This window comes from Stegodyphus dumicola, chromosome 3, assembly GCF_044657685.1.
Source record: "Stegodyphus dumicola isolate Sdum_Otavi_A_Nest chromosome 3, ASM4465768v1".
NCBI classification, from domain to species: domain Eukaryota; kingdom Metazoa; phylum Arthropoda; class Arachnida; order Araneae; family Eresidae; genus Stegodyphus; species Stegodyphus dumicola.
In genome coordinates this window covers 142,251,501-142,275,831 of record NC_140770.1, presented here as the reverse complement: position 1 = coordinate 142,275,831, position 24,331 = coordinate 142,251,501, and the positions used below count along the sequence as shown (strand labels likewise).

Below are 24,331 nucleotides of genomic sequence, written 5' to 3'. Positions count from 1 at the left end.
TTACAGTGGATATTGATAAAAGTGTATAAAAAAAGCATTGCCAGTCATCACATTGATTTCTTGACTGTAAAATAAAGTGATATATTAAACTAGTGATTTATATGTAATTTTTTTTCTTTCTTTAATGTCTCAGGCCCTCACTCTCCTATAATAACGTTTGATTGACTAAAATCAAACTAAAAGGTAGGGTAACTAAAAGTTGGACCACACTGGGTTAAATGATTGCGTAAATGCATTGCTTGTAATTGCGATAATGTGAAGTATTCAACACTTTGTGTATAAGAAATGTCAATCTAATAATGCCTTAACTTTTGACTGCGTAATTTAATATAAAGATTATGCTGTCTTTCATCTTACTTTCGGTATAAGATCATACTTGAGCTTCGAATGGGGGGAATTCCGAAAATAGCGTCTTTTATTCCTTTTTCTTACTTTGGCAGAATGCCCACTCCAATGGTCCGTATGCTTAGACTGTAATATTCAGTAACATAGATGTTGACATAAATTCAAATTACAATTTTTGATGATGAAATGAATTGTTAACCAGAACAGCTGATGAAGATCCAAACTGTACTTCAGAAGCCGAAACCAACTGCTCTAGTTTATAGCAGTAATCAGTTTTTTGTGTTTTCCTACTCGTTGCTAAGCTTTGAATGTAAGATATATCTTTAGTATGAAATGCCACGGGACAAAATGCTTCTTTCCTGCTATTTGCAAAGGAAACACGCTATTGTTGTACGACATCTGGAAATCCTTAAACTTTGTGAATTGCAGACCGGCAAGTTTTCAAGGAGTAGTGAGGCAATTAGCGCAAAAATACATAAAATGAAGAAAGGATGTTCTAAGGAAGTTTCCTATACACATTTTAAATTATATTTATGTTCAAAGATGGCAGTTATTTCCATTAAAAAAACATAAACTATCTCTTAATATCGAAAATATGACAGCTATTACGCCGGAGCAATGTCTTAAGATGAGCGAAAGACGTATGGATAGCAAAATTAGAATCTTTCTAGAAATTATTGAACAAGGAGAACAATAGTATCATTTTAGTTGTTAAGTGACACTGAATACCTACATACCCATGACTTCAGGTAGCTCATAACATATCTGGGGATCCATATTTGTCATTCAGACGGAGAGCGACTGTTTATTAGTGGAAGCAAAATGGAGTTATGTTCTCTTGCACGAATATAAAAAAATTTAATACTTTTCTTCGAGGTTATGATTCATTTTCTTTATCATTCAGGTCCACATAATTTGAATTTGTGACAATATTATTTCAAAGAGACCACCGTAAATTAAAAATAAAGAATAAAAGTCATATAGAAATAAGAATAAGTCATATTAAAAAGAATAAAGTCAAAATTAAAAAGAATAAAGTCATATTAAAAATAAAGTCATATAGAAAAATTGGTACTGTTCTGTTATCAGGAGAGGGTGCAGAAACGTATGCATGTATGGATGGATGGATGTGTGTACGCATATATATATATATGTACATACATTTGTGTCTATGTGAGTACACACATGTATTCGAGCATACATGCATACACAAGTGTATACATACATACATTCCTAAATCCGGTCCTGATATCAGAAGAGTACCGAAAAATTTACCTTTTAAAAAATTACTTTTATGCAAAAATTTAAAGAAATGAAAACATTTTTTTGAATTCACTGATTTTGGATCACTCAGCTTCAGTTTTTAAACTTTAATCTAAGAGATAAAAAAATAAGGTCAAAACTAAGTTTCTAATTTTTAGCTTGTTGACTCTTCTTGGAAGCATGTATTATCTGTTTTAATGAACTTTAATGACACTAGACGGTTATGCAGATAGCTTAAATGATTGATTGGTCAATCACTTTCTTGAGATGCAGACTCTCACTTTAAAAACCTTGTTTCTTCAGCATCTTAAATCAAACTTTTTAGTTTATGAGCATATAACATTGTTTTCTTGAAAAGGTATTGCTTATATTTCCTCGTGCAGCTGAACGCGTGGGGAATATCCTGAAGTTAATCAGCAGCACTTGGAAATTTCACGTGCCAATTTTTGCGACAGTAAAAATAAGGCAAGTGAGAATTGTTATTTTTCATGATCTTGTTCTCATGCTCTGATACAGACTTTGATTTGTATGTCGAGAATAAAGCAAACACCAAAATGTGATAATCAAGGAGCTACCTTTGGCCGAGACTTTAGCTTTGCGGATAAGATCATTCCTGCGTCTTGAACTGCCCGTGATATAGTTATACGATGTCAAAACCCGGAAATATGGCGGTCACCAAGTTTTTGCTCCTGCTTCTGTTTGTGGGTGGTTCGATTGCCTTGCCAAAATCTGAATTATTTCCATTTGGAAGAGGAGATCAATCATTACCCGCTCAAGATGATGTCAGCTCTCCAGAAATACCGCTTACGGTGCCCATCGTATTTTACGGAAACGAATACAGATCTATTTACGTAAGTAGCGTATTATTCATACATCGAACATGACATTATGTTAACTTCTAATAAGGGCGGAAAAAATCTACGTATTTTATTACAAATTAATTTAAAGATTTTTCAATTAAGGCAAATATTTTAATATTTAAGGATTTTCGGAGTCACTTGCATTTCTAAACTAAATAGCGCTAATTTTCATTTTATATGCAATATTTCAAAAATTAATGAAAAAAATGTAATTGTTCTTAAATTACCGAGATAGATTTGAAAGTAGTTCTTGAAATGTAATATACATGTTTAATTTTCCAAATTGTACATGTCTATTAAAATGTTGTTTTAAATAACTGTTCTTCAAAGTGGTGAAACGTCAAGTTTCCATTTTTAATTCTAAGGATAGCGCTTTTAAAGTCTGTTTAGTTGTAAAATTTAAATATATTTTTAATAAAGCCAATCCATTTTTTTAAAGATTTGATTCATTTATTACACATAGGCAACTTAAGTGATACACATAATGGAGTATTTTGAGTTTAATTATATAATGAGTCAAAAAATAATTTATAAGCTTTTCAAACGCTCTAACAATAGTTTTAAATGTCTTTACTCCTTTCGAATGATGATTACGAATTTTACTTTACTAGATGGAATAAATTTTTATGTTACTAGACTGTAAGTTTTCCAGTAATAGATCTCATTATGAAGAAGTAATGATAATCTGTGTCAAAGCATTTTGAGACTTCTATGTCTTTATTGAGTAGAACTTTTTCTCAAAGTGGAAAATATTTACACCTGGAAAACATTTGCTCAAGCTTCTTTGTTTTTAATATCACTGGTATTAAGTATGGTCTTCCATTTTGCTCAGTAAAATAAATTATATGACCAATAAATGATGAAAAGTCATAGTTAAAGAATTAAACCATTTTTTAACTGCAATGAAAATTTCACTTTGATTTATAATAAAATTACAGTATATAGTATATAATGTTAACTAAATAAAATTTTAGCACATGATAATATACCATACTTTGTAATATTTATCAGGAATATGTCATACAGGATAAAAAAGGGAAAAAGTTTCTCAAATATATGTCTGGCACACCAGAACACAAAAAATATTATATTAAATTATATGTTTCAGGTTAATAAAATTTTATTAGGAAATTCACAGATTAAAGAAATAACCCACCACCTTACAAGCGGTTATGTCTTTTAATACTGGTAGTTCGATCTGGGCTAGACTCCAGGTGCACGAGCTGGATGCATGGACATTTTCCTCGTTTTCTAGATGCATAATGGGGATACAAGCTTACTTTCCACAGAATGTTCTCACAAAGGTATTCTCCCTTGAGCAGATAACCCTTGTGGGCTTTGAAAATACCAAATAAAGCAACCCAAAGTAAAAAAGAATGTTAATATTTTGTGGGACTATATTTATATTTAAAAAAATATCTGAAAGGTTTCAAATTTTAAATTAGTCCAAAGAGGCGTTTTTTTAACGTTTCGTGTGTTACCTTTATTTATTTATTATCATGCTCTTTGCACTTAAACCATAAAATTCAGTTCAACAGCAATGTCGAAAAATAATTTTAAAATGAGCATATCTTTAGAATTTCCCATACACAGTTCCGCGCGCTGGAGATAAAAAAGTTTTTTTTTTCCACTCCCGTAGAGTGTTGCCATTGCTTGCTTTTAAATCGTTGAGTTTGTTAATCAAATATTCATTAAAGTTTTACAAAATATGAAACCGATCATAAAACAAATTCCAAATTTCAAATTTTGTCTTCCAAATGCCCATATTCGCAGTAGGATTACGTCGTTCAAAATTCGATGGCTCTAGGTACCGTTGTTTTATCGCAATGCAAGAAACATACATATATTTATGCAGATTCTTCATTATTTTATTTCTTCAAATATAATACAGGGAGATAGTATTTAGTGGCAACAGTTTGAAAAGTGAAACGGACATTCAGCGTGATTCAATGCAAAATCGCAAAACGAAAACAATAGTCCCTCAGGGACAAAGCCCCTTTGAACTACAAATACTTTGTGAACAAAGCACATGCACGAGAAACATACTTTGTGTACAAGGTAAATTTATATTTGGCAAAATATGTTAGCACATGTTTGACATTTTATGTATTCATGAATGTTGCATATGTTCGGTTTAACATAAAGATGATTACTTAATAATTTATAAATGCTATTTTGTAGAGATAGCTCTATTAAGAGAAGAAATGCATTCCAATCTGAGACCTATTTACAAATATCGGTATTGACAAAAGTACACGCATTGATTACATTACACACTAGTAACATTCTTTAAATATTTATCCAATATCATGGATATTGAAATGCATACGAGTTCTGCAGTGAAAAACCTGTAGTTTGTATGCAACGGAAATAAAAATAAATTCTTCGGCAATCAGGCCCGCCACCACCGAAGGATATTTAATTAAGTCGCCGAACTGGTAGCTCGACCCGGGTTCAAATGCCGGGGAACAGGCTGAATTCGTGAGAGTTTTTGTGATTTTCCGCGCATGTAGTATGGATACGAGCCAGTTTTCCTCAAAAGTCCTCCACGAAGTCATCCCTCCTCAGAGAATGACAGCCCTTGAGTTGCTTTGCCTTAACCAATTAACTTATGTTTGGTAGACAGAACTTCATCTTAATTAACCTTTTGAATCCAGCTTTTGTTGAATAAACTACCAGATAATTAATGATATGAGAAAACAGAAAAAAGTACATATTTGAAAATGAGTACAAAAGTAGAATAGTGAACTGTGTGCAGCGAAGTTAATAGCTTTTTTGTATATAAGTACTGGCTATGAGACTTGACGAGCTGGCTACTGCGCTACTGAAGCGTCTAGTATTGGCTATATTTTATTAATATATGCATGTTGCTACATTATTGAAATGAATTTTTCAGCTCAAAAATAGAAAATCTGAATGCGTAAAATACCAGTCGCAGTTTAATGCATTTAATTAAACTGATTCTCACTCATCAATTTCCGCAAAAAAAGGTGTTGGTGATTTAACTGATCTGAACAGTGAATTAGAGATTAGCAATCACTAAACAAGCTGCCTGACTTCAAATAGCAGGAGCAATTTTAACATGCTTTCGTCCTTAGGCGGTTTGATTGGATATCCTGAGAAGAAGAAGGAAAAAAAAAAAAGGTGGTTTACTTTTGCTTAGAAGAGTTACTTGCTATAGCGACTATTCCTTATGCACCATTAGTATGTAACGATTATGAATGCTGCAATGTACGTGCCCCGTGAGGGTGCACTTCCATAGACGGTTAGTGCAATGGGGCGATACCAGTTTTGCCCATGGCGATGTTTTGGTGCCCCCTGTACTTCTTACTGTCTGTCTGTCTGCCGTGACCCCATCTAATGGCATGACCACGAAAAGTTCCCATCTAATGAGATTATAGGAAGTCCTTTTTTAATATAGCGAGAATTTGTTATAACATCTTTTTTTTTTCTGCATAATTTATGTCATCGTTAAATGAACATCATCTATCTGTATTAGATTTTTGCTCTAAGCTCGAATACCAGTCAGTTTGGCCTAGGTTCGAATCCCAGAATAGGACTGGATGTCCTTGATTGCTACATATGTTCGAGGTTATGATTCTTGGAATCTGCCATCTCATAAGTGTTTACGTAAGAATTGTTGGCAAGATAAATGGGTAGATCTTCAAATACTGTTCCTTGTATCCTGTTCCTTGTATACTGTTCCTTGTACACATGGCAATCGTCTATCACCTTCTTTTGTCAAGACTGATATTTATAAAATTTATTAACGTTTGAGCTATCTAAAGACTTTTACCTCCAGTTTTAACAACCAAAGAGAGATTTAAAGCATTATGGCTGTGGTGCTTCTCACCATTCTTTTGCTACATATCTAGAGCATGGATTATATTAGTCATTTTAATTTAAATGGCTATCCTACCATGATGTTATGCTGAGCACCATGTTAAATGTAATAACAATTGCCTTTTGCCTTTTTAATTTGTGTATTAGCAAGGCATTTTATGTAGTCTTGTTTTCATATGTGTTGATTCAGTGACCGCAATTTCACATATCTGCGATTCACAGCGGTTCAAAGATGGGGAAGAAATGTTGCAAATTCCGTAACTTTCGTAAGGTAAACAAAGTGACAGCAGTCCGTAATATAGCTAAAATATCTTCCTTTTTTATAATAGTTTTCTCCATGTGTAACCTGAATACGAGCCAGTTTCTCTTAGAAAGTTCCCTTCGAATGCATCCCTCCTTTTAAGCAGAAAGCCCAAGAGTACATTGTCATAATCAAATAAATCAAACCAAACATTCTTTTTAAACTGTCATTCTTGCTTCTAATGTTCACCCTATTCTTATCTCTAATGTGTTATCGCAGTTACCGCTGAAACATATCCTACAAATTCTTGGAAAATTACTAGTGTGGTATTATTAGTGCTAAGAAAATAAATTATTATCATTTCTAACATTATTTTGAAGCATTATATTATGGTGTGCACCATACGAATTGCATTTTTTATTTCTCTCTCTACATTTTTATAGATTCGAATTTATTCGAATCCTAGCATATAATAAACTATTTTACATTATTTTATTTAACAATATATCATGCTTGCTGTGATATTTTATTTTTATATTATTTAATATTGCTAATGTCTTAGTTACGAAATTTATCAATGAACTTCAGTGTAGCTACGGATATTATGTGAATACCTTATTTTACATAGTGTTCGTTTTTATCCGATGTATTAGACGTATTATCTGGGGATACGGAGGGAGAAGTGCATTACTCTTTAATAAAGAATAATTACTTTGAAGTTCAAGGAAAAGTTGCAAACTTTAAGAATAAAATATTTATTTACTATGGAAGTTTGTAGCATTTGTATGATCTGTTACAAATACAGAACAAACGCAGTTTTAACAGGGCTAAAATTACAAGAATTAAATTGTATATTTAGTTTAAGGATGATCAGAAGGTCTAATTAAGTAAGAAATTTTCTGACTGCTTAGAGCAATTTTTTTTCTTTCCATTTTAACTTACATGCATTTTAATTCTTATAATTTTAGCTTTACAATTATTCCCATTACTATATCGGTAGCGGCGATTCCCCAAACTTCTATGTCAAATTGTCAAATTAGTTTTATCCTGAAGATGTGGTCTCGTTATTTTGTTTCGAAATAATTCTTAATCATTTCTTTGAAATAAAGGGAAAAGAACAACTAGGAAAAACGAAAACAGTTGAATAATAATAAAAGGTAATACTACTCACTGATTCATAATACATGAGTTAAATTTGAAGCGGCAATAATTTTTAGCCCATCAATGCTGAACTGTAAAGTGGCTGAACGCTGGTAGTTCGACCAAGGTTTGAACGCCGGCAAACGGGCAGGCTACATAGGCGTTTTCGGAGTTTTCTCCATGTACAACGTGGATACGACTCAGTTTCGCTTAGAACGTCATCCACGAAGACATCCCAACCCTTAGGCAAATGGTCCTCATATGCTTTGCCGTAATCAAATAAACCAAACCTGTAGTTTCTGAGTCATGAAGTAATTTTAGGTGTGTATCAATTTTGGTATCATATTTTACGATAAAGTCTAAGTTTTCTGACGAACCATTTTACAACTTTTCAGAGTGAACATAATGCTAGAAGTGAAGCAAAGTTTGAAACAAGAAATTTTGGAACATTTGATGGAAGGGCTTCAATCAGTGCTATGAATACATATTTTTAAAACTGAGAATAAATATTTTGTGATGATTATCTTCAAATTTTCTCACAAAACTTAAATGTCATTCACAATTTAGTAACGTCTGACTAGATGACAAAACCTAGTGATAAAAATCAAGCCGAAAAATGAGGGCTGAGGTATATACATATTGTTTCGTCATACATTTCCAGCAAACAAAGAAACTGCCATCTAATAATGTGATTGAATGACCCACCAGTGGTCAAGTGAAACTCTGAAAATTCGACATCAATTCCAGATGAACGAATTGGCTGCATGTGGTTTTCGAAGTTTCCCTCGTGTAATGTGAATATGAATCACTTTCCCTGAGAAAAATCCTCCACGAAGGCATCCCTCGCATAGTCAAATAGCCTTAGCGTGCTATACTGTAATTAAGTAGGCCACTTGAAAGCAATGTCATTGAATCCCAATGATGGATAAAGAAATGTTACGACAACATTATGAGGCCTTTGCCTTGATTTAATGCAACCCCGACTAGTGTTTTATATGCTACATCTGTAAGTTATAGCTGTTCATTGCCAAATTAAATATTGAATTTTTATATACACCGGGGGTTTAAATTTAAGGACGAAACGTGATTTCCAATGTAACGTAGTGCGTAAATATGACATACGGATCCATATCATGCCATAAGATCTCCAAGATGTGAAAATATGGGAGAAGTGACCAAAACTTCCAAACAAGAATAAATAAGTTAAAAAATCAGCTGCAGAATCATTGCTGGCGGCTGCTCGTGCTGCAAGGCGTCTCCCAAGAAGATCCCATACCTGTTCTATGGATTTTAAGTCCGGTGACTTAGCGGTCCATTCCATACATTGAACATGAGCTCTGCGACAGCTAATGTACGATGAGATGTAGCGTTGTCGTCCATGAAAAGAAGTTCGGACCCATACCATGTCTAAACAAACGTACATGAGGTAAGAGAGCCTCGATACAACAGGGACAACAGTACCTGAACTTCATTGTGAAATATGGAGGTCATTACTGCTACCAAACAGGATATCACACCAAATGAAAATCCTGGTGCCTTCAAAACCGTCTCATTGGATGATTTGGGGGGGGGTGATTGAATGTTCCTTTCTCTATCCAGATTTATATAAGTCCAGAATCACTCATCAGACTATCGGTTGTCATTCGTAAAGAGCACTTCCACAGAAGCCAGCGTCGCCAATGAGCAGACGTCACCACACCGTACTGATCTTCGTGCATATAAACCATGTTTGTGCATTCTCCTGGCCACGGTAAAGCGTAATATCGGAGGTTCAGCAGTCTATTACATATACCTTGCGGTGTCTTCTACTGTCTGCCGCCTGTCTCCTCTCGCTGATAGGGCAATAGACAGGTAGTCCACCACAGCTGTTGCTCGTGGACGATACTGCTGAATGCTCGAAGAACTATTCCTGCCGTTTGATATGCTATCCAACCTCGTGAATTGATAATATGAGCGATCCCGTACGTCTCCACTCCATCCTTCCAATTTCCCAGTTACGCGAACCCATCCAGACGACGTCTCCTGGATTGTCTGTTGGCCATATCATTCGGCAGCAGCAAACGACTTCAGTGACTTAACTGTACACTGTGCAATAACTTTCACCGAATTGTTGAAAGTACAACGCCTGTGTGCGTTAACCTTGAATCACTAATCAATAATCTGCATCCTTAGAAATAACTATCGCTGACCGTATCACTGTTGCTTTTGATTATTTTCTGTGAGACACTTCAGAAAATAACTAGACAAGCTCAAACTAAAATTTAAGGTCCTCATAACGTAAAGTTCATCTGTCATAACACATGTTCATCGTCCTAATCAAGCTATCTCTTGCATAAGTGCCACCACACGTTTTTCACACCAATCTACATCTTAGATGTAACAAGGAAAGTTTTAGAAAATCCTGTTGCAGAGATATAGCAGTCCTTAAGAATTTTTTATATCCTCATCGGTGATGTTCCTTAGTACTGGAGGAGGAGAGGTTTTGTAACTATCCCACAAATTTATGTTGACGTAGTGTGTCGCTTTTAAGTTCTGTTTTCGCGTGTTGAAGTTTCGAATAGGCTTTTCCTTGAAAAGTGATTGAGTTTTCAACAATCGGTGCAGCCCTATATTACATGTCTCCTTTCAGCCACAATGATTTCAAGGATCACATTTTGGAGATAAACAAAGAAAGAATTCCTCTGAACTACTGGGTTGATGACTTGCAGAAAATTTTGAGTTAGTTATCGTAATGTTCTTGCGGTTTTAAAAACTATCTTTGGACCGTCTGTAAAATTTTTGATGGTTTTGGTTTTGAACCAGAGGCGCATGTAACAATTCAAAATAAAATATTTCAACTGCCTAATTTCATCAGTAGATTTTTCTGTCTGATTTGTGAACACGATTTGCTGTCGTGAACAATCTGGAATGTAAAATCGGACCGGGACCGCAAGCTGCTAATTCTTCTAAAAATGTGCCTTACATGTGGCAGCAGAAATATACAGTTTATCAGTTTAAATTATCCTTGCGCTCCCCTTTTCACTGCCAATTTGAGGAAAGGGCATTCAACACGTTCAAAGCGAAGTTTTCACAGTCAGTGAGTTTGTTTATGATCAGTTCACTAAAGGATTTCAGCTGAGAGGTAACACTAATCTGAATTTCGAATTTGTTTTTATTTCAGCTGAATGGTAACCCAGATCATGAAATAGGTGACTGAACTACAGTTCGTTGACATAAAGTCCATTGCAGTGGTCTCCCAACGAGCAGTTCGATTTGGTGAATGACACCATTTTTCAAACAAATTAATTAATTACAGTCCTATTGTTCCCTCTCATATCAAGTTCTTAAGGGAAATCTCACGTGTAGTCAAGAAGTGGGAAATTATTATAGAAGCTATATCTTTAGCAATTACTTTGCTAAAGGAAGGAAGAAACAGGAAGTACAAGAAGAAACATGGCTAATATATTCTGATCCTAAAGTTCTTTTATGAGGGAATAATGGAGCTCTTTTTCAGTTTTCTAAAACATTTTTAATTATTTTTTAATTACCATTTGTCTTGGTTCTTTTATCAAAGTACAGGTCACATAATGTCTCTTCGATAAATGGATTCTGCAAATCATTTCCAATATGAATTTTTCTCCTCTTATTTTGTTTTTGTCAATGGCATGAACATTGTCTCATTCCGTTATAACACCGTAATCTTGAAAGATTCCGGCAGTTGTTCGATATAAAACTTCTGAGGTCAAACCACTCAAAAAGCACTTCGTGCGCGCTCTACATAATATTTTATAATTATTCTTGTTTATTAGGTTTTACATTAGGTTATTTGGAAGCATGAGAGTGGAGAAATGAGCAGCGTCCTGCTGGGAGTATCGCACTTCTCGAATACGCGCCGAGTGTGCTGGCCATTACACCACGAATGCATGCTAAGAAGGCGAAAGAAATACCTTATATACCCCCTTTTAAAGAGCGACTGGAGTTTAAGGGACCAAATCCTGGTGGTGAAGAATCATCATTCATTATCTTTTAGTTCTGGCCCCACTGTAGAGACGTTAGGTTTCTTTTGGAAGCAGGAAAGTTTAAAAAATGAGCAGCGCTCTAGCCTGGACTCAAACCACAGACATCTCGAATAGGCGCCTTGTGTGCTGACCACTACACCATGAAGGTATACAAAGAAGGCGAGAAATTATATTCTTACCATTTTAAGAGATTTGTGGCAAAAATTATAAAATTTTGCTTTCTGTGAGCTATCAATGTGAATATTAAATAGTTTGAGATTACAAGTTTTATTTTATTTTGTATGTGTGTCTCTCATATCCCAAAATTCACATTAGGACTTGTAACGTTACGATAGCAATGAGTTTAGTAACCAGAAAAAATTTGGCAAAAAATATCAAAAATTTCCCCTTTTTTCAAAACTTTAACCGCAATGCTCAAGCAGAAGACATATTTTTTATACAAACTTTTTTTTATTTTGCATAGTTAGCTTCTGAGCTAAGATCTTAGCTTTTTCACAAAGAATCGGACCCGAGATTGGGTTTCCCACAGAAAACCGCTTGAAAACGACATCTTCTGAATTTTTGTTGTTTCTCCCTTAATTGATTTTCTTGAACATCCATCTTCGTTTTCAAACAGTGACACCAAGTTTAAAAGTGTAAGTTTGCTCCTCTTAATGTATGAAATCTTTGATTGTCCAACACTACTTTTCTATCTTAACTGTTTTCTTGAATTTTGAAGGCGATTCGGATAATCAGCGATTCGGATAGTCCAAATCACTCGGATAATTGGAGTTTTCGGATAATTAGAGTTGTACTGTATTTATAACATTATACTGCATATAGATCAATCAATTTTACTCCATGGATATTAAAAGCCTCTAATATATAAATCAATTAATTGTCCAGCGTTTGCTGTTCCTTAAAGATGTGCAGTTTTAATAGCTACATGTGCGTACCAACTTAAAAAGATAAGGTACCTCGTCTCCGTTTTCTTTCATTCACTATAAAAATATGTCATCTCATTCATAAATGAAGAAAGAAATACCAAGAAGTTATCGTCAGATACAGCGGTATCCATTCATGTTCTCTGCGCAATTCTTCCAACTTGCGAAAGAATAACATCTCCATCCCAAGGGCGGAAGTGATAGCGCCGGTTACACTAAGGCTTAATCTTGAACTTATTTCTTAAGTTTATCTGTTTGTCGAATTCTCAATAGGTCATTCATATCCGTGTTCAATAACATTTGTTTACGATCTCTCGACTTCTGAAACGACAGAATCGCACTTCTTGATACGAACATTACGATTGGAATGAGATAATACCACGGGAAAATAAAAGGGAGACACCTTTTTTTATTTATAAATTTTCAAAAATCAATTTTTTTGAGTCTTAGCTAAAGATAACACACGAGTGTGACTCTTTATCTTTCATAAACTCTTCTGGAACTCAAAATTGTTTAAATACATGAAAGAGGGCGATGCGATAATCTGATTTTAAAACCTTTCGTAAAACAGGAATTTTTTTCTCCTCTTTAGATTTATCTCTTATCTTTCCTTTAACGATACAGAATTGAGGCGATTGCTATTTCTTAATTTCTTTCTTGGTATATTGCATAATGCTTATAAAGCAGTAATTGATGAACTAATTTGTCTTATAATCTACTTCCATGTTTCATGTTGTCCTATCACTCATGAACCGTGTCAACAGCCAAAAATCACATACTGAATAGCGTGAGTAAATATTTGATTATTATCTCATAAACACGAAAAGGTTTACTTCTAGAAAGCCCAGATTATTGATAGAAGCAAAGTTGCACAATAAATAAGGAAACCAGTTGTTTTACACATGCTAAGGCTGAAACTCATTACATACCCTTGATTACATATCTTGAACTTAAAGCTATAATAAAAGGAGCTCGGCGTTCCTAAAGAGATGGCTTCTCGAAAGTCGTCAAAATTGTTCAGTTTATAAGGTATTTCTCCCGCCTATTTAGCATCCCTTCGTTGTGTAGTGGTCAGCACGCTCGACGCGTAGTCGAGAGGTCCATGGTTCCAGTCCCGGCGAGAGCATTGCTCATTTTACATGCCTCCTGCTTCCAAATAACCTAATGCCTCTACAGTGGCACCCGAACTAAAAAAGGTGGTGGATATGATTCTCCACCACCGGGATTGGGCGACTGAATCCCCTAATCCCCAGTCGCCCCTTAAAAGGGGGAGTATATAAGTTATTTCTCCCGCCTGTTTAGCATGCCTTCATGGTGTAGTGATCAGCACGCTCAACGCGTATTCGAGAGGTCTTGGATTCGAGCTAGGAGACATGAAAATTGCTCATTTTTCATGTCTCCTACTTACAAACAACCCAATGACTCTATAAGTTCTTATAGCAAATTTCTGAGAAATTCATTTATCCACTTCTTAGAACAAAATCGTAGACGTCTTCGTCACCATCCCCCATTTTTCCGTTACCGTCTTTTTGTTGTCCTCCTTCCTTGTTCTGTTCGAGCTTCCGCTTCTCTCTTTTCCTCTCATCAAAACTCACCAGAGGCCGAGCGGTAAAGTCGCCGAACACTGGTAGTTCGGTCCGAGGTTCGAATCCTGCGAACGGCCTGGCTGGGCGTTTTGTGGCTTTTCTCATGTGCAACGTGTACATGAGACATTTCCCCTCAAAAAGTCCTCCACGAAGGCAATCCTTAACTTGCGCAAACAGCCCTCAAGTGATTTGTAGTAATCAAATAAAACCCCGGAAAATATCCAAGGAATCGTCAAAACGTTCATTATAACATTAATTATAACATTAATTCATTAATCTGTCCTCTTGTTTAACCTTCTATGTAAATGTTTTATTTAAATATATAAACAAAAGTATTAAGATATGTATATGTTTAATCCTTTTGTTTATATGTTTCTAAAACATTTACTGAATAATCAGTTGTCCAGATGATGAAAAATAATGGAAGAAGTATATAGAATGTAGCATCTTATGTCTGTTTTAGCTTTATTCCAGTTTTAACTAGTAACACTTCTGAAGATGTAATCTTAAATTCCATATTTCTCTTTTCTGCCTTTTAGTCTCTCTTAGCAGATATTAAGTGGATGGTCAGATATTAAATGCTTCCATACAGCAAAATAGTGCAGTCGTAAACCATTCAGGGTTCAGCTATGAACTCAGATAAAACGCAAAATGAGGCTGATTGATGGAGCCTAGTTATAAAGGTGTTCCCATCCTTATGAAATCCAAAAAGGCAGAAAACGTCATAAGGATGCCCCAACAGCATAATTCTTGAGAGCACGTTGGTATCGCTAAAGAACTTCTGAAAAGGATAAGTCAGCTTTCAGAAGTATCTTTTATTTTGGTTCATTTTACGTTAGCAGCCCATTTTCTTCTACAAACTAATTAAAGCATAGTAAATTTTTGGATAAAATTTCTATCCTAAATTGGATCATATATAAGCAAATGCTAAGATTTCGCTGGTTGAAAGAATTTGAAAAGAATACAAGTACATGCTAGATACCGCGAATAACTATAAAACATGCTAGATACCGCGAAATAAAACATAAGCTTTCAAAGCCTCGATGTCAAAAAGGCAGAAAACCTAGTAATCCTCACTCGAAGCCCTTGCCTTGATAACATACCGATGCGCACTTTAGAATGATGCACCTTGGCATCATTCTAAAGTAAAACTTACGCATATGCAGAAAATGGAAATATTTTGCCCTACTTCGTTAGCGCTTCAATTTCCAACAGCCATCAATAAAGCGTATAGGAAGCTTTTATTTACTCTTCAGTGCTTTCGAAACGGCTCGATAATTCCAACGTCCGGCGATTAGACTCCAAGGCTGCGGTAGATTAGAAAATGGGGCCCAGAACCGATGCTGAATAGTATCAGCAGCCTTTCTGCTATCACAAAGGTAGCTTAAAATATGGTTTCAACTTTATAAGAGTGTTGGTGGCGATTCTGTGCAAGTATCCTAAAATAATAATACTTTAATCAAATTCCTTCCCCCTTGATTATGTGCTGAGCTAATTATAATCCTTTGTTACATTGCAATCTATCCTTGGCATCCTTGACTACATCGACAACGGCATCGAATCAACTCAAGCTGAGTTGATTCCATGCCATTGTGGATCCTTTTCTTGTGACAACTCTGTGAAGCTGACAAATTTTCATTAATCCCCTTCACTCATTATTACATTATCGTCAAACGTTATGTTTTATCGTGGCCATGCTACGTTAATAAACTAGTGGCTATCCTGCGCGCACTATTGTCCTATGTCTGCTTGTTCTATGCAGTGTCGGTCTTATAAATCTAATCCGCAAATTGATTTCTTTGTTGTGTTCCCTAAGCTATGGTGAGATGATATGTGGAGTTTAGTTCGCAGTATCTTTCGCCTGAAACTCAGAAGGCTTGGTTTATTTAATTATGGCAAAGCACGCAAGGGCTATCTACTACCAAATGGGAGGGACACCTTCGTGGAGGATTTAAACTGACTCGTACACACGTTACACATGGGGGAAAATACAAAAACGCTCATACAGCCAGCCCGCTCACCTGGAGTTGAACCCAGGTTGGAGCTAGTAGTGTTCAGCGACTTTACCGCTTGGCCATTGATGGACTGAAACTTATAAGAGAAGAGATTCATCGGAAGAGATTTTTTTGTGCCTTGGCTGTATATAGTTTGTGAAAATGTTCGACATTATCATTATTATGATATTACCTTTCAAAATGAACTGCCATCAGAAATAAATGCACAACGATCTCGTCAGATTCTGAATTGAAATAAATAACTTTTGTATTTTAAATTAACGCCGATGTAATCATGAACTTCGTATAACTGAAATTTTAAATTTATTCACAAGCATTTTAAAATGCAGGTTTTCACAAACTTAAAAATAGAGCAATTTGCGAGTAAAGAATAGTTTCCAAAAAACGAAAGAAAACAGAAAGAACCAAAAAATTAATTTGATCTCATATAATGAAATTTTATTTCGTCTAATTAATTCCTTCTGTAAGTGAAGTACCTAGCTAATTAACCATAAAGTTCAGAATTAAACTTTTCTCTCAGTTTCACTAATAGCTTTTATGATTAGTTACTTCTTTACTTGAAATATATTTAGTCAAAATTTTAATTTTCAAAAATCAAAAATATCATATGGATTCCATTTATTATAATATCATAGCATTGGCAATTTCCATTTGGAAATCTGTTGTTTTTAATGTATAAAATGCTAGTTTTGGACTATATTTAAACTATGCAAACTAAACTCTTTTTTTTTCTTCTTGCAGGTTAATGACAATGGCTTGCTTTCCTTTCTTACAGAGGTACCTTCGTTTTTTAATGCGCAGTTTCCTCTAACTTATCCGATCATAGCACCTTTGTATTCAGACGTTGATACAAGAGCAGCCGGGAGGATTTACTACAGGTACGTACTAACGAAATAGCCCTAAAATAAGGCAGTAAAATCTGATACCTTTTAACTATTTCATATACATTCGGCACAAGCAGAGCTGAGTTAACTATTAGGTAAAATAAGCAAGTTTTTAAGGCGTCAAGAAAAGAGTGCACCACGAAAAGGGTGCTTAGGATCTCAGGGAAAGAGGGCACCACAAGATTTCTCATTGCTGGTTTTACCATGGATGGTGCAGATAAACAAGACCTGGAGAGAAGGAATGAGAAAACATCTAGCGTAAATGCTTTTAAGTATACTAAAGTTTTTCAAGTGCTCGGGGTTTCTAAAATCTTAACGAAATCAAGTCCGAGGTGCATAAGATATTTGATTAATATCTTGTGTTGAAATAAAAAGGAAAGGTACAGATCGATACCGGTGAAAGATACAGGGCTACAGGTTACGGAGGACGGGGACGCCTGGTGCTTAACATAGGTAAACAGGCGTATGTCCCGCGCCCTCCACTATCTAGAAACAACTCCCTGGAGCCCCGGGAGGCTGCACCGGGAGTTCATTAGGATCTTAAATAAATTTGTTACATGGCCATACAGGGGCTATAACTAATGTAAGACATTGTGTGGGAACGTAGTGCATATGTTATATATCAAAATTACAAACAGCAGTTACATAAAACACATTAATATACACATAAAAATTAATTAAAAATATGACATGGAACACATAATGCACAAATTACACACACACACACACACACAAAAAAAAAAAAAAAAAAAAAAAAAAAAAAAAAAAAAAACCCACAAAGAGAGGGGGGGAAACATATTATCACATATAAACAAAGACCATTAAAAATTCAATAGACATAATGCGCTTTGCATAATGCAATACGGGAATGCGTTTAAGTGATATGTAACAAATTGATATGCATATAGTACGGGTTACTTATGTTAAAGGTTGTGCAGTATGCAAGTACATAATTTATGCGAAATGCATAGTACAAAAGAGAAAATTAAATACATGCAGAGTACATGGTGTACATAATACAGATTGCAAGTACATAATGCAGATAATACAGATAAACAACATACAAACAGAATACATAGTACTTTGTGCGTAGGACAATACTGTTACATGATACGTGGGATTACTTAAAACTAATTAATATACTATACATGATACATATCTTATGGAGGTGCATAATGCGCAATACAAATAAACTACATACATACAGGATACATAGTGCACTGTGAGTAGGACAATACTCGTACATAATACTTAGGATTATTTAATACTGATTAATATACCATACACAGTACTGATTGTTATGGAGATATTACGCTTAATTTGATATGCAGATAGTGATTGACATAGATTATGCACAGTGCATAATGCAGATTGTTAAACATAATACAGATCTTACATAACACATGATACAGATCGCAGCTACATTATAGTCACCTACACTGTGTGTGATATAGGTACATTCTTCATAATACAAATTGCGGTTTATGCACGTTACATAATACAGATTGTTATATAATTAATATGCTTAATTTGAAATGCAGATATTGATTGACTTATATGGTATGTATACCGGATCAATTGCATGTACTACAAATTGGATATACGTTTGGATCGCATATGTTGCAGTTGCAACTTGATACGCAATTGGTACATTATACATAATACAGATTGCAAGTACATAATACAGTTACATAATGCATACAAGTACGTAGTACAGATTATACATAAAGCAGAATACAGATTATACACAATACATTACAGGCACCTGAATCATACACAGTACAAGTACATATTACATAATATAGATTGCAGATTATACATAAAATACAGATTGCAAGTACATAATACTGGTACGTAATGCATACAGGTACATAGTACAGATTATACATAAAACATAATACAAATTGCAGATTATACACAATACATTACGGGCATTTGAATTACACACAATACAGTACATATTACATAATATAGATTGGAGATTATACATAAAATATAGTATATAAAATACAGATTGCAAGTACATAATACAGGTACTTACTGGTACATAGTACAGATACATAATGCAGGTTGCAGATTATACACTGTACATAATGCAGATTGTCGTACACATTACAGTTTAGACATAATACTTAATATAGTTTGCAGATTATACACAATACATTATAGGCAATTGAATTACATATAGTACGGGTACATAATACAAATTGGAGATTATACATAATACATAATACAGATTGTGATGGAATTAATTCGCTTAATTTGAAATGTAGATAGTAGTTGACACATATGATATGTGTATTTCATCTAATGCATATACTTCAGATTGTACATTTGAGTCACATATGTTGCAGTTGCAAAGAGATTTGCAATATGAGACGCGATTGGTACAAAATACATAATACGGATTTCAAGTACATAATACATGTATATAAGGCGTACTGGTACATAATACACGTACGTAATACGTAGTGCAGGTTGCTGATTATACACGACACATAATACAGATTATACATAATACAGTTTGCAGATTATACATAATACATTACAGGCACTTGAATTACGCATAGTTCTGGTACGTAATACATATTACTGATTGGAAATTATACATATAATACTTAATACAGATTGTTATAGAAGTAATACGCTCACTTTGTAGTGCAGATAGTGATTGGCATATAGTATATGTATATTTGTACTATTGCATGTATTACAAATTCGACATACATTTGAGTCACATATGTTGCAGATACATAGAGATTTGCAATTTGGTACACAGCTGATCTATAGATTGCTAATGTGAAGAAATACTTTTAGTTGAGTACGTAAGATTTGGTACGGAAGGAGATAAGTAAGTATTACTTATCTATTAAGTGGCCTGACATATGTCTTGACCCAATGCCGTTATTTTATCTATAACTTTGCAGATCTTATTGATGGAAGGCTTGTTTTGTATTATGAACCGATGATATGGCTCGGAATTGCTTACAGATATGGGCAGATGGTGATTGACTGTAAGCGGGCAAGTAAAAATGTAGTGATCCGGTGTCCCGTCTTCACCACAGACACATATATCCGTGTTTGTGATACGGTGACGGTGAAAATATGACGGAAACGGTCCATGCTCTGTGATAAAATTAACTAGTGGTGGGATGGCTATAAGCCGATTTGTGGTTACTTTAGGAAGATATTTGTATGTTCTTCTTCCAGTATCTGCAGCATCCCATTCTGTCTGCCATTTACGGATTGCCATACGGGTAAGTTGGCTCTTAAGATAGGAGGGAGGTGCTGGTATGGTCAGAGGTTGGGCATTAATGTTACTGGCTGCCTCTTTAGCTAAGGAGTCTGCTGCTTCATTGCCGCTGTTGCCGGTGGGAGCTTTTGCCCAGACAAGTTGGATGTAGGTGTCCGGGTATTGCTGAAGCAGCGACTGAAGTTTGATTACATTTGGAGAAGTATGGCTGTGGTTATCTATGGCATAAAGCGCCGACAGGCTATCTGTGAAAATTGTGGCACTTTTCAAGTTAAGGTTATTAGCGTGTTGTACAGCCGCTGTAATAGCTGTGACTTCAGCTTGAAATACGCTGTTGTGAGGACTGAGATGTCCCCTCCAGACGTATTCCGTGGCTTGTTCCTCCAGATGAATGAAGGCACAGCCGACGCCGAGTTCATGTTTGGAGCCGTCCGTAAAAATTTAAGTACGAATGTTCCGAGTGGGCTCCGTTGTTCTTGATGGTTCTAATGCCAGCACCTTTTATAGCTGGATGTGTGTGCAGAACATCTCCGCGATGTTCATATTGAGCAGGACTATAGAGAGTGCCTTCAAATGTGGCTTCGCGCTTCAGGTGTGTAACCTGAGCGTACATGGCCTCCATTTGTGTCTTGATGTGGAGAGGTAGTATGCCACTTAGCACGTGAGTGAAGCTCGTTGCCGTGGTCCTATATGATTTGCATATGTTAATTAAGAAAGGCCGCTGCAGTGCTGCTAGCTGTCTCGTTAATCTGCTTCTTATGGTTTTTGCCCAAATTGGCGCTGCGTAGAGCGCTATTTTTTCGACGACTGTGGAGTACAGCAGTTTGGTAATGTGCGGGTTTAGACCCCAGTTCCTACCTTGGAACTGTCTTGCTGTTTTTGCAATTTGGGCCGTTTTAACTCGCTGTGCTTGTATATGTGGTACCCAGGTTAGACCTGGATCCCACACAACTCCAAGGTACTTCAATTGATTGACAAATTTTAAGTTGCCTTTTCCTATCTTCATACAGGGTTTTCTGGAAGGGTTTTTCTTGGGCTTTGGTATTAGTAAAGCACATGATTTTTCTTTTGAGATATTCAGTTTGAGTTTTTTACATTGGGATATGAAAATTTCACACGCTTCAGTGCCGCGATGTTCTATTTCCTCCCTGGTGCGGCCTTGGACCAATAAACAAGCGTCGTCGGCGTAAGCGACGATATGTGTGTAGCTGGGCCAGTTTGCTTCCAGTAGGGCATTAAACGTAACATTCCATAGCAGGGGCCCTGCACAGGAGCCTTGTGGGCAGCCACGCATTTGTGCTTTGGTGACGGTGCCCGCTTCAGTTGAGATTAGTAGTTCTCTATCTTGAAGATAGTTGGATAAGGTGAGGAATAGGTTCAAAGGGCAATTGGCTTTTCTCAGAGCTTCTTTAATCGCCAGCCACCACAAGGTGTCAAAGGCGCTGGCCAGGTCGATCGAAATGGACGCCGTGTGTAAATTGGCTTCTCTATTTTTGTTGATGTACTGGAGTATGTCCATGAGAGCATGGGTAGTTGAAGATCCAATGCGAAAGCCGTATTGCCTTTCACTTAGAAAATTAGTCAAGTGCAGGTGGTGCCGCAGACGATTGACCAGCAATTTCTCATATGCTTTACCTAGCGCGGACAGGAGGCATATAGGCCGAAAAGATCTTGGGTCGGCCGGGTTCTTAAATTTCTTCAAGAAAAGCACAACCTGTCCTTGCTTGAACGCTCTCGGGAAGAGATGCATGCTGAAGAGCTTATTGAAGTATTTGATGAAGAATACAGGTCTTGCTCTGTATGCAATTTTGACAATAGAGTAGTCAAGGCCGTCGGGGCACCACCTGTACTAGGTTTGAAGCTGTGACGTTGGTACGCATGCGTTGTTGGTCTATTGTGTCCGTACTAGGATCGTCATCTGGAAAGATCATATTAAGAATGGTTGTAGCAGTGGCTGTAGCAAAGCAAGTGGTGCTGGGCGCTAAAGGTTGCACGTGCATTTGAGATGGCTTATATATCTTTTGGGAAGCTATTTTGTGTAGGATGTCATATGGGTTTGCGTTGCCTGTACAGAAGGCACGCCAACTGGCGACTTTCGCTGTGAGTATATTTCTCTTGTAATGGGCACGTTCTTTCCTAAATAGTGCAAGGACATGTTCATTAGTGTCCTCATCTGTGGTAGATCGAAGTTTTCTGCGTAGAGCTCGACACTTCTGTCTTTGTTGCCGTAGGGAACTCGTCCACCACGAGATACCCTGCAGTTTTTTGGTCGATCTTGTGGGTAAAACCTGATGGCAGGCATCCTTCAGTGCGTCCAGGAGGTTCGTTGTGAATGCGTCTAGATCATGCGGGTTGTCACAGCTATGCAGGTCTGACTCCTTTTTTTGTAGGACATGAGAAAACCTTAGCGTTATTTGCCTAATTTTATTTTTCGGCAGTTTGAAACGTTGCAGGATTGTAATGCTGGTGTCAATTTGTATATTAAACATTATGAATTTATGATCAGACCCACTTTCTGAATCTGACACATGCCAGTCATGTTAGCTGTCGAGAACGTCAGGTCTGGCCAACCGTGATGGTACGTGTTGTCATAGGTTGGGATTGCTTCATTGTTGTTATGTAACTGAAGGTTGTTGACTGCCAAGAAGTCCTCCAAGACCTGCCCTTTAGAGTTGGTGGATGTGTATCCCCAGATGACGCTGTGAGCGTTAAAGTCTCCACCAAAGACTTGCTCCACTGTGGGGTAACGTCTTTTTACCTCATTATAGATGCTTGTCGTGTTGTCAATCGTGTCTGTTGGAGAGGAGTAGGCTGATGTGATGATAAGCTCCTTGTTCCGGAACGTGATGAGGATAGCAACATAGTCTCGATGTAGGTGTACAACTTGCGGTGCCCAGGCCGGGTTGCAGCAAACTATAGCTGCTCTGGGCGCCAGTGCTGCATTTGCATCTTCCTTTTGGTATATCTTCCAGGCAATGGGTATGCTGGATACATGTCCGTTTCGACAGTACGGCTCTTGAATTAGTATTATGTCAATGTCTTCTGAGGTTGCATACTGTACTAGGTTGGAGGTGGCCGCTTGTGCTCGCTGTAAATTTACCTGGAGAACTTTTATGTACATTCTACTAGTTGCTTCTGTTGTTGTATCAGATCTGTCCGTCATGGATCCTGATGAGGCGTTGTCTGCTGCTGCGCAACTATTCCTGTCTATGGGTATGTTGCTACTCGTAGATAGTGTTTCTTTGGATGCGTTGGACATACTTTGCGTACATTGGGCAGGTAACTTCATAGGCGGCGTGGTTGCAGGCTGTTGTTTCATGAGACCGGTAGTTGTTGTCGGCGCAATTGATGCACATGGGGCGCCGCGCTTGGCAGGCTTTGATGTTATGATTGCCGGAACAATAAGCGCAGTAGGTCCTGTTTTTGCATGTTCGTTGAGTGTGGCCGAAGGCTTGACATCTGAAACAGCGTATGGTGTTGTAGAATTCAGTGATTCTGTGGCTTCTCCAGCCCAGGTACAATTTGCGAGCTTTGGTGAGCGTTCTGTAGGCATGTGGGGAGCATTCCACGATCCACTTGACTCCATACTGTCTTTCTGTAAGGCGGTATTGGATTTGGACATCTGTGCTGTTAAGATGGAATTCCGATTTTATTGCCTTTTCGACTTCTTCTTTTGTATTTTCCAGTGGTATATTATGGCAACCTTTGGCAATCTAGTTTGTGGAAGCTTAGTTTGCAGGAAGTCTTGTCCTTTGGGTCCTTGAAACGCTGTAGAGAGCTTTGCAACGTCTTCCTTAGAGTAACAGTCTACTGCGAGACCTTCCTTTGGAATGTAGCACACAGCTGCTACCTTGACTCCTAAAGATGATAAGGGGAAGTCGGTACTTAGTTTTGCTTTTAGATCCTTTCGCTTGGTGTTGGTAAGATCCTTTGGATATACGAGAAGCGTGTGCTTTGCTGCCTTGGCTGTGACACTCTAC

General features: G+C 36.6%; 1 protein-coding gene across 1 annotated transcript in view; it reads left to right on the top strand.

Annotated features, from left to right (window-relative positions):
* Nucleotides 1–2,240: 2,240 nt before the first annotated feature.
* Nucleotides 2,241–24,331, top strand: part of Ndg (Nidogen) — a 112,068-nt gene continuing 89,977 nt past the window's right edge. The window contains exons 1-2 of the mRNA XM_085813388.1: nucleotides 2,241–2,459; nucleotides 16,956–17,092. Of these exons, the coding sequence (XP_085669514.1) occupies nucleotides 2,256–2,459; nucleotides 16,956–17,092 (341 nt within the window). The 5' untranslated portion in view covers nucleotides 2,241–2,255. The remainder of the gene's footprint in view (nucleotides 2,460–16,955; nucleotides 17,093–24,331) is intronic.